Source organism: Mercurialis annua, linkage group LG2 (genome assembly GCF_937616625.2).
Source record: "Mercurialis annua linkage group LG2, ddMerAnnu1.2, whole genome shotgun sequence".
NCBI lineage: Eukaryota > Viridiplantae > Streptophyta > Magnoliopsida > Malpighiales > Euphorbiaceae > Mercurialis > Mercurialis annua.
In genome coordinates, this window is record NC_065571.1 from 5,560,143 (window position 1) to 5,579,923 (window position 19,781).

Here is a 19,781-nt window from a genome sequence, read left to right on the forward strand (position 1 = left end):
AATTAGACTATCATATAAAAATATTTAGATTTTAAAAGTATCATCACATTATTGTGCGGATATATGATAAGAATATGATGATTTGTCATTTATATATATATATATATATATATATATATATATATATATATATATATATATATATATATATATATATATATATATATATATGTGTGTGTGTGTGTGTGTGTGTGTGTGTGTGTGTGTGTGTGTGTGTGTGTGTGTGTATGATACTCATAATCACACGATAATGTGGTATTCATAAATTGATTATCATATGATAATCTGATACATATGATACTAATAATCATATGATAATATGTCATTTATAATCTGATTATCATATGATAATATGATTTTTTTGATAAACATATGATACTGTGATAAAAAGATAATGTTATCACCTCACACGAAAAAAATGATAATCAATAACTTTTAATATGGCATGCCGCATAGAATGTATTAATCCAATAATTAGTCCTTTGATATGGAATCCATCATAATTATGTTAAAATAAAATATTTGATTAATGTTCTCAAAATGCATTTTTTTTAAAAAACTAAGCGTGAGAAAAGAACATGATCAGTTGTTATCATGATATGGCCATATCTCAAATACTCCTCCGACACGCCCTCTGTCGCTTCCCTCTTCATGATAGGTATCCCAAGCACATTGAAAATGCTATGAATTACCAGATCCTTGTTCAGCTTGCTCTAAGAGAGTCTCACTGGATTGAGCACTTTTTCTCTTAAAGTAAGAACGCCGTAAAATTTATGAATATCTCTAGTTAGAGCGCGTAAACTATTTTTTACAGCGTTCGTAACTGCTTTTCCTTTAGTAAAAAATAAAAGACAGTGGCAAAATTCCTTTGTTCTGGCATGCCAAGCGCTCCTCTAATATTCATTGGCGGGGAGGGGGGGGGGTTCCTCCACCTTTTAGCTCCTTTTTAGTTGCACTCTGACGTTGCAATTTTGTCAGATGCACCCAAATTTGCACCTTTGGGTTTCAATTTCACCCTCAAAATCAAATTATATTCTTTTTCACTCAAACAAATTCATAAAAACTCTTATAATACACTTGTTTGAACTCTTTTCTACACAACAAGTTAAAAATGGATGACTTTTTAAATTTTTTTCAAATGTAAAAGAGATCAATTTAGTACTTGAGTGTGGAATTGAAACTCAAAAATGCGAATTTGGGTGCAACTGACAAAATTGCAACGTCAGAATGCATTTGAAAAGGGGTTAAAAGGTGGAGAGTTTTTTTGGTGAGTAAGCCTAAATTGAAAAGGGCTATTTTTATTATAAATTGATGGGACGAGCATGTAAGTATTGGAATTAATTAATTATATAAATATTTTGTTTTGCATTAGAGAGAAAGTTAGTTAGAAATCACACATGCATCTTTAATTTGTGTTTGTGCGAATACATGTTCTATCTTCGAACCAATATTGTCAGACCCGACCGGTATATGTGATAAGAATATGCTAATGTGTCATTTATAATCTGATACATATAATACTCTTAATCACATGATAATGCGTCATTTATAAACTGATTATCATATGCTAATCTGATACATATGATACTGATAATCATATGATAACGTGTCATTTATAATCTGATTATCATATGATAATTTGATTCCCTAATAAACATATGATAATGTGATAAGAATAAGATGATGTTATCACCTGACGCTAGCATGTAAATCGAGATTAGTAATATAAAATATATTTAAATGATTTATAAATGAATCAATTTCATTTTATTGGTCTAGCTGATGAAAAGTTTTATTTTTAATTAAAATTTTGTTCAAACGGATTAATTATCTGATTTAAATTGACCTAACCCACAGATAGGATTATTAGTAGCTACAAGAATGAGGATTAAAAGTCGAAAAGGTTTTGGATTCTATCTTCATATAGTAAAATATATTGAGTTTATAAGGTTGAGAATAATTAACTATATTTGATTGAGAAAAGTTAAAATTGACTGGCATATTGTTTTGCATTCTATCTCTACTTCATTCCTGAAAAGTTGAAATCGATTAACAACATATTGTAATTAATTTATGGTAATTATTAAAGTTGTAAATTCAATATTTTTCACAAGCGCTCCTCCTTTTGAATTATTAAAGAAAAAGATTACAACTCTAAATATTTTTAAAGAAATTTCTGTTTAAAATTTTAAATAGTTGCGTATATGAACACAGTTTGAATCATTATTTATTTAACTTAATTCAGAAGACCATTTTTCAAAAGTTAAAAACTTTTTTTTGATGAGAAGAAAATAAGTTAAAAACTTAAAACAAAAAGAAGTAACCAATTTGTAGTTGGACTTTGGTAGAGCTACTAGTTCACAAGTTTTAGTCGCATACAGTCCAAATACGAATCTAACAAAGATGCCATCGTGGCAAAGGATAATGCTTCCTCACCGGATATAATAGACGCGATTCATCTAATCAAAACCATTTAACAATTGAAATACAGGTATTACAAAACACGTTACACCAAGTTCAACCAATGTACAAAAACACCCTCACCGAACGCCGTAAAAAAAATCCTTAACTACAATAATAATCGCCTGACAGGGTAGTATAGGTAATTCACCAAAAAATAAAAGACCAGAATAAGAACAATTAAATAATCTCTCAACTAGTATTTAATATTTATTGCTTATAATTATTTCCCTCTCTTCTTTTCGTAAATCAATTAATCAATCAAACGGAGTTGCTTCTAAAATCAACCTTACCTGATAGTTTCCAGGAGGACCGACAACAACTTAATACGCCGCCGTATGATTACCGGACTCCGGCACGGAACCGGAGGAGCGTTCTTGCAATAGCAGGTTCGATTAATTCAATAAAATTATTTATATTTTGAAAATATTGCAGTGGAATGTTTCAATTTTAATCAGTGTTCATTCAATTGGTGCAGAATATGGGGCAGATAAGGCGTTTATTGATACTGGCGATTTTAATTTATCTTTTTGCTTTATCTAGTGGCAGAGGTGATGTTTTGTTATGTTTTCAAGTCTTTCATAAGTTAATTATTGCATCTTAATTATTAATTTTATGTGATGTTTGTTTAATGAATTAAATTAAGTTTATTCATCGGAATGAGATGTATTAAGCTCGTAATTTTTTAAATTATGGTCATAATTATTGATAAAAATGTGATGCTTGGCAATTTTGATAGGATTATATGTATATTGGAAGGTTGGTTAATGAGTATCTGTTTATTTCATTGACATAAAATGTTCATGTGTGATCTTGATGTATATGATATTGCTTGAAGAAGATGAAAAAAGTGTGATGGCGGTCGGATTGTAGGGTGATATTATGAAATACACTTCTGAAAGGTTTTGATTCTCTCTGTTGCAGAACTCAAGATTAAGTACAAGCATTTAGATCATCATTCTCCTGTTTACAATCATACTTTTGCGAAAATAATGGTCGAATATGCTTCTGCAGTAAGTCCGTGAAGTTTTTTAGTTACTATTATCATCTTCTTGTGTCATTCTTTCGACTTATAGATAGTTGATAAGTTCCTTTAAGTTACTGAAAACGTTTTGAACCTACAGGCCTACATGTCGGATTTGACAGAGCTTTTTACTTGGACATGTTCGAGATGCTGTGATCTGACCAAGGCACGTTGGTTGATATAATAATAAAAATAATTCTGGCTTCACTTGCTCAGTTAGTTTGTCTTACTAAATTATTAAGTGGCTTAATAATGCTTTTGAATGAATACAGGGATTTGAGATTATAGAGCTGATTGTTGATGTTGAGCACTGTTTACAGGTGCACATTACTTTGTTTACATATTAATAAAAAATGGAGCCTTACCTTGTCTTATTATGTTTATACTACTAATGGTGTTTTATTTTTTAGCTATCAGCATATACTGATATCACTTTTATTGTCCTGACAGGGATATGTTGGTGTGGCGAAGAATCTTAATGCAATTGTTATTGCATTTCGAGGAACTCAGGAACACAGGTGGATCATAATTGCATATCAGATTTGTTTAAATACTGTGTTTATAAGCTAACTGTCAAAGTCAATTGCTCAGAGTTTAAAGGGTTGTCCATGACATATGACATCCAAAACTATATATGATCATTGGATTTGGTTATGTTTGAGAAACAGACTCATACTTGAATTCTATAGAAACTGGAGGTTTATGATGACTAATTCATTATTATCTGTTTGTTTCAATTTTATCTAATAACCGCATACAAGTCGATTTTTTTAATCCCCATGTAGTGCCCTTCCTGTCTGTTACAGTATCAGAGAGTATCCTTTATAGAAGCTCAACTATATGGTTGCATTAAGCAAGAAAGACAATAGACTTATCTTCCTTGTTATGATTTGCATACTTTTGTGGGCATTATTGCACTTTGTAAATTTGCTCAACTTACGGTTCCCCATTCATTGCATTTCTGCAGCATACAGAACTGGGTGGAAGATTTGTTCTGGAAACAGCTTGATCTAAACTATCCTGGCATGCCTGATGCAATGGTGTGTAGTGGTGAAAAGTTTTTTTGACTATGTTAATCAATTTTCTTTTGTAATTAATTAATAGTTTCAGTCCTTACTCTGCCGCATTGCTTCAGGTGCACCATGGATTTTATTCTGCTTACCATAATACAACATTACGCCCTGGTGTTATAAATGCAGTTAACAGAGCAAAGGATTATTATGGAGAACTTGACATAATGGTGACAGGACATTCAATGGGAGGGGCCATCGCTGCCTTCTGTGGACTTGATTTAACAGTAATAGAACTCAACCTCTAAACACAATCGAAGTTGTATACATAAATTGTTTGTTGGGATTTCTTTGATGAGATTAATATCTCATCCTAGATCAGACGTTATATAGATGGAAGTTCTGTTTATTCTCAGGTTAATTATGAAATGAAGAATGTTGTTGTTATGACCTTTGGACAACCTCGTATTGGCAATGCTGCATTTGCATCCTACTATAGCCAACTTGTGCCAAATACAATCCGAGTCACAAACGACCATGATATTGTGCCGCATTTGCCTCCATACTACAGTTACTTCGCTGAAAAGACATACCACCACTTCCCAAGAGAGGTATTGATCCATGCTTAGTTGATCAATAGATCAAATACTGATATTGATGACATTAATGCATCTGTAATTGGAATTCAGGAACCAATGTAAAGTAAAAAATCTTCCATTTATGTGCAGGTGTGGCTGTATAACCTTGGAGTAGGAAGCCTGGTCTACCCAGTCGAGAAGGTCTGTGATGGCACTGGGGAAGACCCTACGTGTAGCAGGTCAGCCTTTTCTCTACTTTGCTCTTTAGATTGTTATAGCTATTGAAATTGTTCTAAATTTATGAACTCCTCTGTACCAGAAAATGAGGCTTTTAGAACTTTTTGCCATAACATGGGAACCAACAGACTGCATATTGTGAATTTTGCAGGTCAGTGGGTGGGACCAGCATTTCCGATCATCTACATTACTATGGTATTGATTTAATGGGGAAGACATGGAGATCTTGCGGAATTGTGATGAATTCTCTAGAGGATTATGGCAGAACAGATGACAAAGGAAATATTTTCTTGTCACGAAAACTCGCCACTCCCATTCTGAAAATGAAAACAGAGATGGATGGCGGGAGCAACAGTGCTTAGAACATGATTACTCCACAACAAGTTTTCTCTGTAAATTCTCTCTCTAATTGAGTTAATCTTCGTTATTGAATGCAAACGCTTCATAGAAGATGTGGCTGGTGAATATTTTTCTGTGCCTCAATGGGGGAGAGAATGTGTATATAGACATTGACCTTGTACATTTACAACCTTGTAGTTATAACTTATGACTGAAAGCCATCTTTAACATGGTCCTGAAATGTGTGAATATTGAGAGATCTTTTGACAGAATTTTCTTTTTAGATTGAAATTGATTATTTATCTAATGTACATATCTCATTTGAACGTGGCCCTTTAGATTATATTTATGGTATGGTTCTTCATTTACATTTTAAACTTTATTTTGTAACTTTCTGAAAATACTCATAATAGTAGATGTGATAGTAACATGTGATTCATTTGTTTGCTAGAAGAAATTTTTTTACATCAAGTTGGCCATGAATTGCATCTCATTATACTACAACTGACGTATTACAGAAATCAGTGACATAATTGCATTTATCTGGTAGTATAAAAAAGATGAGCAAGACAAGCTTCATGTTTTCCTTCACATTCTAGCTTGATGGAACTGCCAACTTCTCCTGCATTAGATACAATTAGAGGTGAGCATAGTTTGGTTTGGTAAAATAAAATTTTAATCAAATTATATTTTAATCCTTAAAACAAATACTAAACAACATTTAATATTTATATATAATTTCAATTTGACTAAAAAAAAATTGCTATTGATTTTGTTTTGGTTATCTTAATATAGATTTCAATAAATTTTGTACATAATAATAACTTATTATATATTAATTTATTTATACCCATACATATATAAATAAAAAAAATGATATAATTTTAAAGGTCGGTTTTTAGCTGATTAGTTAACCAATGGTACAAACCAAACTAAAAATCGTACTTTATTTATTTAAATTCAAATCAATCCATTTGAACTATTTCATCTAAATCAAAATAAATTTTAATTTGGTTTGATCAGATTAATGCTTTGATTCCACTTTTAGGCAGCCCTAAATAGAAACAACTAGCAGGGGCGGAAGTAGGGTCGAGGATGGACGGCCGTCGTCCCCCTCCGCCGGTGATCAGGATGGACTGCGCAGTTTTGTCCCTTACGCCTGCTATATGTCCTTTTACAATGACAGTTCAATGGCCGCTTCGGCCCCCATTGAAAATACAGAAAGGGAGGGAAGAAGAAGGAGATGAGTTTTTTTAGGTTTTGGATTTGATAAATTATATAAAACAAATTCAAACGAATTTATTTTAATTTGTTAAAAAAATTGATTTATTTTCTTTCTTTACTTGTAAAATATTTATTTTTTATTTGATATTTATCCAACATAATATAAAATTAATGAAATGAAGACATCATTGCAATATTTTTAATGTATTTAGTATAAAATAAAAAATTAATTCAAATAATTTTTTGTGAAAAACCAGGTTAAAAGATAATGTTATTTGACCTTAAAAAATAAAAATAAAAAACACATTTTCCTCGGCCCAAAAAAATCCACCCTTTAAATAGAATTTCTGATTCCGCCACAACTACTTCTTCTTCTTCTTCTTAGTTCGTTGTATTTTAGATATAGTAAGTACTATCTTATGTTTAAGCTTGATAACTTTCAAATGATATACCTCCTCAACATTCTTCTTCTTTTCACCGGAACTCGGAATCTCCGGTTCAAGAGCTTTACCCGGTTCTGCTTCACCGGCCACATGCTCTTCCTTCTCCTTTGCAGGCTCTCCTGCAAATCAAAATAATACAACATAAATATAACGGAGAATGCAAAACGGCTAGCTAAACATATAAATTATAGAAACCCTACACCAACCATTTTCTGTTTCTTGTTTCACTCCACCGGAAACAACATCGTCCGGCGATGTTTCCGTTTCTTGTTCGGAAACAACGTCGTTTAGTAATGATGTTTTAACACAGTCGCTGAACGCGTCCTCCTTCCCGGAATCAAGACGTGGGGAGAAATATTCAGACCTCTCAGAAGCAATTCCTTCGATATCTTCATCTTTTCTCGATGAAAAATATCGATTCGGCGAGTCCTTTGAAATCATTTTTCCGCCGGGTGATGTTTGTTCTTGCTCACCGTTTTTCAAATCTTTATGATCCTCAGCTATGTCCTTCACTTCAATATTATTATTACTGTCATTATTCTTGCTAGTTTTTTTCCTGGTGACCGTACTGTTCGCAGTGGCGACGGCATATTTTGATTTTCCACATCCCATTTCTTGAAATCAAAGAAAACAAAAAGGTAATTCACTAATTCTTTGCCTTTCTTATTGCCTGTGTATTTTTGTTATTGTGGTTTGAAATAGAAAGGGTGAGCTTGCATGCATGGCATAATTTAGGTTTATACAGCTTGTTCTTTAATTTAAATTTTTGCTGTTGTGTTTTGAAGGTTGATATATAAGGTGTAATAGCAGCACAATAACAGCAGGTTTATTTTTAGGCAATGTTTTGATGCATTGTTATTGAATACCGTTTCTGCTTATTTTATCTTTCTGTTCATTGCTATACCATTTTTAAGTATGTCCATATCTAAAATGAAATAACAAAATGTTTTACTTCTTATAGCATAAACATAGAAAAAAAAAATACTAGTCTTTATCATATCTTTTTGTTACAATATATTTTTGGAATATTGACAATAAATCCTAATATTTCAACTTTATATGATTTAGTCCTATTATTCAAAATGTTATAAAACACATACTAACCTTTTTCACTTTTTAAATTTTGTAATACAAACCGTTTTTTCGACAAATTTTTTTCATATGTGATAGTCAAATTAAATATATGTATTGACATATTAAATTCCAACGTTTTAAAACATTACAAATAAAATCCCAACTGTTCGTATTTTTACACTATATAGCTTGTAAAAGGGGAGAAAATTGTCAGAAAATGAATTTAGACTATAAAATGTAAAAATAAAAAAAATTAAGATTTATTTTATAATATTTCAATAATATAATTAAATTGTTATAAAATTGAAAGGTTAAAATATTTGCAAAGTCTTGATCACAAAATGAAGCAATAGAGAAAAAGTTGATCTTATATGAGAAGTTTCTATGTGACAGAAGCATTATTACTTTTTCATTCAGATTCCAACTTCCGCTTCTTCCAATCTTTCTTTTCAGTTAGCTTTTTCTTTTTCCAGACATGACAGAACATATCGATTCCGTTTCTTAATCAGGAATTAAAAAAATTGTTTTCTTTCGTTATTGTGTCTCAATCTCCAAATCAGAATCACTTCTAATTGAGGAATTTTTGTAGGTATTTTTCAAAAAAACTAATAAATATTTTTTAGATAAATAAAACTAATAAATATTTACAATAGAATTTTTTTAATTATCATTTATATTTTTATTATAATAACTTTTTTAACATGACAACCAACTCATTAATTTTTTTTTTGTCATAGGCTAAAATTGTTGAGAGAATTATGAATATATATAAGGAAGAAAGACTACTCAACAATGATGAGTAAGCCAATCAAAAATGAAATGATGAGTACCGCAAAGCAGTCATCGACAAGGGCTTTTTAGCCACCAAAAGGGCCACCCAAATACACATATAATGTAAAAGAAACCAGATCTAAAACCGAAAGATTAAATTAGAAAAAATTGTAACTTTAACTTTTCCTCATCAATAAAGAGATAAATGTATATTTCTAAAAATTTGATAAATCTCTTTAAAGATGAAAAAACGAAAGTAACAACTTTCATGTGTTTAAAATATCGATTCTGCCAAAATTAAAAAGCCAAATGTTAGGTGAACAAAATCCACCCTATAAGATTATAAACCATATATCTAATTTTTCATTCGTTGCATAATTATTTATAACCACCAATTAAAAAAAAATACATGAATAAATAATTAATTTTCTTCAAAAAAAAAATTAATTAATTCAAAAATGATGTATTATTCTTTTTCAATTGATAGTAGTATAATTATGGCACATGTCACGCGTTAAATGGATGGCTCGCCAATCCGTCTAATCTGCTTACAAACTATACTTTGAATAATTATATAGAAATAAAATTATTAAATACATTAAATATAATATATTAATATACAAATAAATTTAATTAGATTCAGTTTTATAACTTGAGTATGAACAGATAAATTAAAAGTTAATACTATTATATTTTATAAAATTAAAAATCTTTATCGGTTAAGTCAGTTATATGTTAATTGTGTTATCCGTTTATTTTAACGTGAAAAGCGTGTCGTGTTATCCGTTTAAAATTCATGTTGTATTAGAATTGAACATTTTAACACAGTTAGTTAAATGGGTCGTGTTCGTATTGAATCTAATCATGTCAATATAGTCGACCACTAATCCATTTCTACACACATGCTTATATGTAAAACATAAATTTCTAAAAATGATTTATGGTTTGATTATGTCAATCGCCAGTACAAACTGTTTGTTCAATTTAGGTCGAGCAATTCAATCCGGCACAACTCAATTGGAATGAATTTCCAGTTTTTAGAGTTAAATGGACCTACTAGTCGAATGATCTCTGGTTCTACCATCGGTCTAATTTTTAATCATTGTTATGGGCAATATATATTTGAGACAACTGTCATTGACAAAATATGTTTGTTCGAGTATGCATTCGGCTATACTAAGCACCCGACTGATCGTCTTAATAAAGAGTGAATTTTAGATTGTAATATATTAATGATCAAACATTTAAAATATAACAAAGTTTAGTTGTGCGAATTATATAATTATATAAATTTAGCAAAAATACTTTATTCGGTTTATAATATTCATCACGTTTGACTCTTTCATACGGATTAAGAAAATTGGACTAATTTTTTTAGTCTCGTTAAATTACTACTTTTTTAAGTTTGACTTGATTTAACATAAAAAAAATGGATGAGTGCAATTTATTGTTTTGAAGATCCAATCTGATAAATGCACAGAAATCAAAGCATGATTTTGCAAATTACCTAGAATTTGGAAAATGATCAAAGGCGAGTGCATCTAGCAACTAGACTTGCTGACATCACATTACAATTTTCATAAAATTAGTTGAATGACCAAAACGATAAGCTTAGGTGGATTTTGATTGGAAAAGAAATATTATGTGTATGAATTTTAAATACACTGTAAATTGATAAGGATTACGATTCCTTCAAATTTAAGTGAATTTGAGGGGTCAGATTGTCTTATATACCATTTATTATAAAATAAAGTTATTCAATTAAATTTGAATTTTTTTAATCTATAAAATAAATAATGTAGATTTGTTGAACTTGACCCCTCAAATTTAAATGAATTTCAGAAAATTTCAATCCAATTGATAATGTAGCGAAAATGCCAAAAGTCGTCTAATAACCATAAAAACGATAAATGATATAGAAAACAACGCTAGTAGAAACTAAAAAAACAATAATCGAGTTGGTAAAGCGTTTTTTAATTTAAACAAAATTATGAGCTTGAACTATGCTCTTATATACATTGCACTGTTTAAAATTAAGATTTAAAGTTTGTCTTTTGCTAAAAACTAACAGGACGGTAGTGAAAAGTAATCTAAATATATAAAGTTTAAAGGTGTTATCTTATAGCCGAGTTCAGAAAATCTTATAAACTCTATAAAAACATTTTGGCAGAAGGTACAAAAAAGCCCTCGAATTTTTTTCAAAAGTACAGATAAGCCCTTTTATTTTATCTGGGCATAATTAAGCCCCCGAATTTTTAAAATTGAACAATTAAACCCTTATTATTTTAAAATCGAACAAATAAACCCTTTTAGTTTACTTTTAGGACACTTACCCCCTCAAATTTTCAGTAAATATTTTAAATATTAAAATTATTTTTGAATTTTTTTCCTATATGATTATGAGAGACATGTCAGCCATTAACGAGTGTTTCTAATGATGTTTGATGAAAGGGGTTATTTGTTTTATTTGAAAACAAAGAGAGCTTAATTATACCTAAAAAAAGTAAAAAAACTGATTTGTACTTTTGTGAAAACTACAAGGATTTTTTTGTATCTTTTGCCAAACACTTTACTAAACAAACAAACTAATAATAGAGTTTCAATATAAGTATAACAGATTATTCTCTCAAATAATAAGCAAATTATTAGGTCGTGGGTTCAAATCCTTCCACAAGCGCTCTCCCCTCCCTGATTATATATATAAAAAATAATTATTCTAATTCTATTAAATAAAAAAATTAAATTTTGAAAATTTGAAAATTTTAACTAAAAATTTATAACACACTTTCTTAAATTCTTAAAGCATTTTCTGATTTAAATCATTAAGTTAAATAAAATAAAACTAGGATCAATTTTATCTAAATAATTATGATGATTTTATTAATTTTTTTTGCAAGATACATAAGTTGTACTAAATAAGTTTTAACTGTGAGGTAATACTTTTAATTCTTTTTATATTAAAATTAATTTTTAATTCGAGTCAAGATGATTTTTGGCGGAAAGCAAAACTCTAACCCTAAATTCTAACGACAATACATAATGCGGATGAACCTTGAGTCGTTATTTAAATTAGGAGAAATGCCCTACCAACTCACATGTATTTGGTGATATGTTCATTTGTCTTTTCCATTACACAAGAGTAGAAAGAAGTTCAAATTTGAAATCACATTTTTTAAAAAAGCAAGAGTAGGAGTGGTGAATACTTATCTCTTAGAGAGACAATTTTTTCGGAAAGAGAAAGTTAATTTTCATGTGTTCGGAATGCATTAGACAATAATTTTCAGATTCTAGCAGGAAATTATCGTTTTTTATCTCCTTTTATCATTATTTTTTGATTAAATTGCTCCGTTCTTTAGAGTGTGTGTTTTCGTGTATTTTGTTTGATATAAAGTTAGTATTGTGTATATTTTTGGATTGTCCAAACATTTTTAGTGTTTGTTCAAATTTCAGATTCAAATTCTTGAAGATTCAAGGTTTTCGTATCATCGTGATCAATTGAAGTTATAGGGGTGCAACTGGCGACTGCACACTTGAATTTTTTCTGATTTACAAAATTTATGTATTTAAATTCTTATTGTTATTTCGTTTTTTTTCGTAGATCATTATAGAGCTTCAAATTGTTTATTATTTTTTTATAATTTTGGATACATAATGGACTTTGAGATTTACATTGTAATCTCAATTTATTTCCTTAACATATAATCTACCTTTGATAATAAAAAATCACAATTTTTTTTAAAAAAGTATATATTATGAAATGAACATAATTAGAGCTTATTATACCATTATGTTGGATTCATTATCAATCTCCCTAACTGTTTGCTGAAACGACTAACCCAAGAAGTTCAAAATATGTATTTTTTGGTTATTTGCAATTAGTTGGAGATGACGGCGTCTGTTAGTTTTCCCTCCAAGGCAGCCACTGTCACCCCCACATCTTATCCTTTACTCCAACTGACCATGCCATTGCCATTATTACACCCAATAAAATACTACTCAAACATCACTTCTTCGAACCTTTTTTTTCCCTTTAATATTACCCAATTGGGCTCCATCAATATGATTTTCTTGATCTAACAATAGAAAATTAACATCTTTCCAAATCAGGAAACTTTTGTGGTGGTGGCCTTCCTTCTTCCTCGCTCTCTCTCCGTAACTTTATCCAGTTATCCATTTTTTCTCTAATGGAAGCCACCACCCAATCTTGCGGCCGTCTTGATTTCGGCAAGATGGGCTTTGGGTACCTTTTTTTTCTTCATTTTTACCTCCTTCTTCTTCATTTCTTGATTCTTGATTAATCCTTTATAGTTTCTTTCAGTTCTTGATTAATAATTTCTTGTTTGTACTAGATGCGAGCATTACAGGAGAAGATGCAAGATTCGAGCTCCATGTTGCAACGAGATCTTCTGGTGCCGCCATTGTCATAACGAGGCAGTGGTATAATTTCTTATATCTCTACGTTTTCTTGATCTGGGTGGTTTTTTTTTATTGACGTATGTGTTTGTTCTATTCGAACAGAATACGTTGAAGAACATACATGATCGGCATGAAATCAATCGCTGTGATGTCAAGCAAGTCCGTTTATAAATGTTTATTCAATATGTATGTTATAATTTCTTGGGTTATGAATCGGCAGTGATTTGTATTCATTTTTTTCAGGTGATATGTTCAGTTTGTGACACAGAACAGCCGGTTGCTCAAGTTTGTACCAACTGTGGTGTTAATATGGGCGAATATTTCTGCGGAATCTGCAAATTCTTTGATGATGATGTAACCTTTTCGAAACTTATGAATCTGTTTTTACATTACAATTAGTTAGTGCAATGTTTATGATCCTTATCGATGGCTGGCTGCATTTGATGCTGCAGACAGGTAAAGGCCAGTTTCATTGTGATGACTGTGGAATCTGTAGGTGTGTATGCTTATTTTCGGCTAATTTCGTCTATCTTTTCCTTAGTATCTATTGCCAATCAATCCAAAAAGACGATTCTGATGTGTTTTGTGATCTAAAACAGAGTTGGTGGCAGCGAGAATTATTTTCACTGTACAAAGTGTGGTATGCACCAATTTCTTCGTTCTATTCCTTTACTTGCAACTAATTACAGTATGGTTTCGGAGCATTGAAGCTCTTCGGATGGTTATGTACGGTTATTTACTACGAATCAATTACACAATCCCTTTTTATTAGCTAATTCTTTAACATCTGTGCAGGTTCTTGCTATGCTATCACTCTGCGTGGTAATCATTCTTGCGTGGAGAACTCTATGCGCCACCATTGTCCTATATGTTATGAGGTATGCACATTTTTGTGGTTGTCATGCGGCGAAATGGAATTCTTTGTAATGTGTCAAGCATTGATAACTCCGTTAATTTGCAGTACTTATTTGATTCTCTAAAAGACACTACCGTAATGAAATGTGGTCACACGATGCATCTCGAATGTTATCAAGAGATGATAAAGCGAGACAAGTAAGTTTTTATCAGCTGTTCCGTCCTCTTCTTTAGTTTTGGTTTAGTGATTCTCGAGTTTAAACGTGATTTTACAATCAGATATTGCTGTCCTATATGCTCCAAATCAGTGATTGACATGTCCAGAACTTGGAAAAGGATAGATGAGGAGGTAGGCCTATTAATTGTCAAGTTTGTGCATTTTCTTCAAATTTATCCTTTTTGCTAATATCAATGAATCAGGAAGACAACACTAACAGTTATCAGTTACATTAATGTTGCAGATAGAAGCAACAGTTATGCCAGAGGATTATCGCGACAAGAAGGTGATGACTCGCATCCTTTTAACATTTTTGACATTAAATAAAACGAGCTATATATGCTGACACGCATAATCCGTTTAATTCTGTGCTGTGTTGGTGCTGACACGATTATTAGATAGATTGTATTCATGCTCATGCTGATCCTAATCGTGTCATTTGAATAGATCGATAGTAATGGTTATTGGGTGAACTCGTACTTGCAGATATGGATTCTCTGTAATGACTGCAACGATACAACAGAAGTCTACTTCCACATAATTGGGCAGAAATGTTGCCACTGCAAATCATACAACACCCGCGCAGTTGCGCCTCCAGTTCTTCCTCAATAACTCGAGCTCTGTATTTTTATAAAAAACTGAATCTTTTACCAATTACAAAATGATTGACTTGTAGCATTTCCATTCATACATCATCAACTTTGATTCTCAGGTTATTCTTACTCAAATTTTTAGAGTAACTCATCAAGTTGGTGTGCAACAATGTTGGTTTCCTTATTATTTGATTCTGGAATTTGGGTTATCACATTAAAATTGGATTGAATAACTGATAAGGCTGTTTTAATAGCTTGGATTGTGTAAGCTTGATCTTCAGTTCCTATGTGTATATGATAGGGCGGATCCAAGGGTGAGGGTAGGTAAGCGCCCCCTCAACCGGCCAGAGTATGAATACGTCGCCCTTTGAAGCGATTACTCTGCCGATCTCCAACTTGCCAACTTATCCGATACAAACTTCTCCGATAACTCTCAATTGTTTCGATTTGGCAATTCAATCTATAATCTTTCAATGAATCCCCTAAAAAACTTTAAACATAGACAAGGTCTATTTTATTGATTAAAGAAATGAAAGCTCAACATCAACATTTGATAGATTTAAAGCTCAAAAACTTCACAAGATAGAAGAAGAAAAAAAAAGAAACTAGAACTTAATAGATTTCCTATGAAGGCGCAAAGTAGTAAGCATAACAAGCAAGAGAAAAACTAAAGATCCAAGCAGAGAGATGATGAGTGAAGCAGCAACTTGATTGCAAAATCTACCAAAAACGTGGCAAACTTTGTTCCATCTCACATGTGAATTCCCTTTGTAACCCATTAAACCAATAGCTGTGGCTGCTCCATTGCTGCAAAATAGCAATGCCACCATTAATAGGTCTAGAATTAAGATCATTGGTAGCATCCTTTTCTTTGCACAACAACTCAATATTAGAGATATTGCTGCATATGCACTTGCTATGGCGTTTGATATCACAAAGAACCTGCAATTTTAATTGAGTTAGTATAAAATATTGGTGAATAAATTTTGATTCATTTCAGTTTGATATGTAAACTTTAATTTTATTCCAACAAAATTTTTGTCGGCAAAAATACATGTGGCAGCCGAATTTTTCTTTTATTTTGTCTACAAACTTGATATACACGCATGATTTGGCCAAAAAACTTTCCGACAAGTTGAAACTACGTATAAATGACAAGTTTTCAGATAAATACAAGTGAAAAACGACTGCCACGTCACAAAATCCGGCTACCACATCATCATTTTGGCCGGAAAAACCTATATGAATGAAAAAGGTGGAAGAAACATACACAAAAGCCGAGAGATAATGCCACTTAGCCTCAAGAGGAACATTCAAAGGTGGCAAAGCGGGCGTGAGTTGAATTGGGACAATCTTGGTCTGCTTATCAACCCCAAGAACTATGGCAGCAGTCAAAGTAAGAACCAAAGCTAACACTCTTAAACCCAACAAATTATTTCCTCTTCTTTCCTTTATCATTCTGCTCTCTGCAACATCCATGGCACCCACACTCATGTTCTTGCTCTGGCTATCCATTATCATCAACGGCTCAGAAACTGAGTTTTTATGATTCTTTATGAAGTAAAAAGTGAGCTAGCTTGGAGAGTATAGATAACTAAGTGAGAGTTGCACTTAAATAGAAGCTGAAATGGAAAAATTACACTACCTACATTAATTTGGATTGTGTGCAAATAAAATCCGATGCGTTTTTAGTAATTTAAGCACCGCATTTAAAAATAATTGACATCTAGAATTGCATTTTTTATTTTTAGCATTTCCAACTATGCTATTTTTTTTTTACAATTTTTAATGTTAAAAAAAATAAATAAAAGATGGAATTCCGAGGTGCTAATTTTCAAATATTTCGTGCTTAAATTTTTTAAAATTAAAAAAATTGAATTTTTATTTGTAATAATTCTTTTAATTTCCAAATAATAGTATGAAAAAAGTAAAAGTTATGTTAAAACATTACTTCCTAATTTTAAAAAATAAATTAATTATTATTTTTATAAAAATAGTTATCGATAATGATTAAAAACAATAGTTGAAATAATAAATGATAAAATTGGTATTTTAATTTTATTTTTTAAATAAAAATAGCAAATTTATCTTGTTTAAGATGTATAAAATTAAAAATATATTTTTATTAAATGTAAATTCTTAATAGAAGCACATTATAAATATAAATTTATAAAATTTATTTGTAAAATTGAAACACCAAATATAAACTTGGAGACATTATGTAATGTAGGTAGGGAAGTGTGTGAAAAGGAAATTGATTTATGATTAATCATTTTGGCGTAATATGGAAGGAAGTGAAGAGATTGATCGATTCAAGCATATTATGAGTAAAAAGGATAGATAGGGATTGAAGTTTAAACAAAAATAGTGCACTGCTGCCATTTTAGAAGGAACTTATTGCCATTCGTCACAACTCCGTATCCTTTTGCCACTTATCAATTTGGACCTTATTTTCTTATGCTTTGTGTCGTTTCTTCCTCATATTTCAAATTTCAGTCATATATATGGTTATGTTTTAATGGTAAATTAAGTTATGCATGAATAATGTTATGGATAAGTTGCTGAACTTAATTATAAATCTCTACTTCGGCTAGAAATATTGATGTGGGAATATAATAATTTTATGGCTTGCATTACGCAGAACAGAAACAATCGGATTGTATATAAATGAAGCTATCTCCCCAACCCATTCTTTGGCATTCATCATTCACTTTGACTCCTGACCAAGTCTGCGTTTTTCTTTCTTGTGATGTACCCATAAACGACTTCTAGCTAGAGGATGACAATTTTTGAGAGTTGTATGCTCAAGAGATACCACACCAATCTCTTTAACTTTTACTCCTAAAAATAGGTTCACTCACTCAAAAAAATAAAAAGGGTTAATTGTAAATAAATATATAAACTTTATCCTAATTTGCAATTAGAATACGAACTTTAAAACTTGACAATTACCACACCAATTTTTATTTTTTTTAGTAAATTGGTACACCAACCAATCATACAACAACATGTGGTTGTAGTATTCTTCTTATTCGGTGTACCAATTTGTCAAAAAATAAAAATTAGTATCATTGTCAAGATTTAAAGTTTGTATTGTAATTACAAATCAGGGTAAAGTTCGTGTATTAATTTGCAATTATTTCAAATATAAAAGACTTTTCAAATTTTTTATGATTTATTTTTTAGAAATATTAATAATTTTAATAAATACATTTTAATTGTATTCAATTGTATATATATTTAACAGGAAAAGTAATTTTTAAATTTATGACTAAACCTAATATTTTTCAATTAAAAGATACTTATCAAAATTAAAAAGATGAAATTAAAACTTTTATTCATAAATGAAAAGGAATGATATTTTTTTGAGAAATTTAAATAGCATGACTACATTTGATATACACTTATAAAAAATTCGGTTAATTTTTTCCATTTTTGAAAAATTGGTGATTACAAAATAAATCTTTTTAAGTGATTAGCCATAAATATATGTATTTTTTGCTTTTAATTGTCACTTCTTTTATAAACCTTTTTAGAGTTCTTAATTTTTAAAATCTTCATATTTTATTTTTAGTCCGTTTTTTTAAATTTAAATTGTCTAATATTCCCTCTGTTCTCTTTTAATTGTCTGTTTTAACAAAATACACATATTAAAAAAGTCATTAAAATAATAACCTTACATTAATATACTAAAAGTCCATATGTTAATGAATGCTATCTCTACTCTAACTAAATTAAGGGTCAATGATGAAAAAAATAATTAAAATTTATCATTGAAATTTGCGATGTACAAATATTTTGAGACAAAAAAACTTAAAAAGTACAATTATAAGAAAATCGAGGAAGTAAATTTTTGTTGTTGTATACAACGTTCCTTATAGGATGAATACTAAAAAAGAAGGAACAAAGGGTCAACGCGCCCCCTAAACTTGTGTCACGGGGTCGTCTAACCCAATTTATACTTTTTTGAGCAACTAACCCCAAAACTCTTCATTTTCGGGTCAAGTAACCCATAATTGTATTTTTAAAACGCGTAAAATACAAATCGGAGGTGAGGGATGTAAAAAAGTAATTAGATACTTCCCTAATTGTTGCGATATAATTATCATAAATCTGTTTTTTAAAATAAAAATATAAATTATGGAATTATTTGACCCAAAAATGAAGAGTTTTGGGGTTAGTTACTCAAAAAGTATAAATTGGGTTAGATGACCCCGTGTCACAAGTTCAGGGGGTGTGTTGACCCTTTGTTCAAAAAAGAAGTATAAATGACAATTTTTGACAGGTATAATATAATTAGATTAATGGTTAGTTAGTTGTTAGTAGTTAAACTTTTATTTTTTTTAAATCGGCCATAAACACTGAGCCTACTAACATTCGAAACTGAGATTTTAAAAATGCACTGTAACACCTTAGCCATTTAGACTACGCCTTACTGGCATATAATAGATTACAATTTATAACTTAGTTCCTTTGAAGGCAAATATATACTTCATCTATCCCTATTTAATTAATAAAATTCTTTATTACATTATTGAAG

The 19,781-nt window shown here is 30.5% G+C and overlaps 4 protein-coding genes across 5 annotated transcripts; 2 read left to right on the top strand and 2 right to left on the bottom strand.

Moving 5' to 3' along the window:
- Positions 1-2,685: 2,685 nt before the first annotated feature.
- On the top strand, positions 2,686-5,974 carry LOC126670294 (lipase-like). Its single transcript, XM_050363992.2, has 11 exons — positions 2,686-2,849; positions 2,939-3,011; positions 3,385-3,473; positions 3,585-3,650; positions 3,757-3,804; positions 3,935-4,002; positions 4,452-4,524; positions 4,620-4,781; positions 4,911-5,105; positions 5,223-5,311; positions 5,461-5,974. The coding sequence occupies exons 2-11, from the start codon at positions 2,942-2,944 to the stop codon at positions 5,669-5,671; spliced, it is 1,071 nt and encodes a 356-aa protein (XP_050219949.1). The 5' UTR covers positions 2,686-2,849; positions 2,939-2,941; the 3' UTR covers positions 5,672-5,974.
- A 215-nt stretch (positions 5,975-6,189) lies between these two features.
- LOC126670669 (uncharacterized) lies at positions 6,190-8,128 on the bottom strand. The gene is made up of 3 exons (XM_050364470.2): positions 7,522-8,128; positions 7,325-7,434; positions 6,190-6,270 (listed from the first exon to the last, which is right to left on the bottom strand). The coding sequence occupies exons 1-3, from the start codon at positions 7,925-7,927 to the stop codon at positions 6,244-6,246; spliced, it is 543 nt and encodes a 180-aa protein (XP_050220427.1). The 5' UTR covers positions 7,928-8,128; the 3' UTR covers positions 6,190-6,243.
- Positions 8,129-13,090: 4,962 nt separating this feature from the next.
- LOC126670029 (E3 ubiquitin-protein ligase MIEL1) lies at positions 13,091-15,461 on the top strand. Of its 2 annotated transcripts, XM_050363679.2 has the most exons (11): positions 13,100-13,400; positions 13,510-13,597; positions 13,679-13,735; positions 13,820-13,930; positions 14,029-14,072; positions 14,176-14,216; positions 14,372-14,454; positions 14,538-14,629; positions 14,711-14,780; positions 14,893-14,934; positions 15,135-15,461. In XM_050363679.2, the coding sequence occupies exons 1-11, from the start codon at positions 13,345-13,347 to the stop codon at positions 15,258-15,260; spliced, it is 810 nt and encodes a 269-aa protein (XP_050219636.1). In that variant the 5' UTR covers positions 13,100-13,344; the 3' UTR covers positions 15,261-15,461. The 2 variants fall into 2 exon arrangements, with proteins under 2 accessions (XP_055960751.1, XP_050219636.1); XM_056104776.1 differs by lacking the exon at positions 15,135-15,461 and having other exon boundaries at positions 13,091-13,400; positions 14,876-14,934.
- A 279-nt stretch (positions 15,462-15,740) lies between these two features.
- On the bottom strand, positions 15,741-16,839 carry LOC126670030 (CASP-like protein 1E1). The gene is made up of 2 exons (XM_050363680.2): positions 16,512-16,839; positions 15,741-16,183 (listed from the first exon to the last, which is right to left on the bottom strand). Exons 1-2 carry the CDS (start codon positions 16,760-16,762, stop codon positions 15,847-15,849), a joined length of 588 nt encoding a protein of 195 aa, XP_050219637.1. The 5' UTR covers positions 16,763-16,839; the 3' UTR covers positions 15,741-15,846.
- Positions 16,840-19,781: the final 2,942 nt, after the last annotated feature.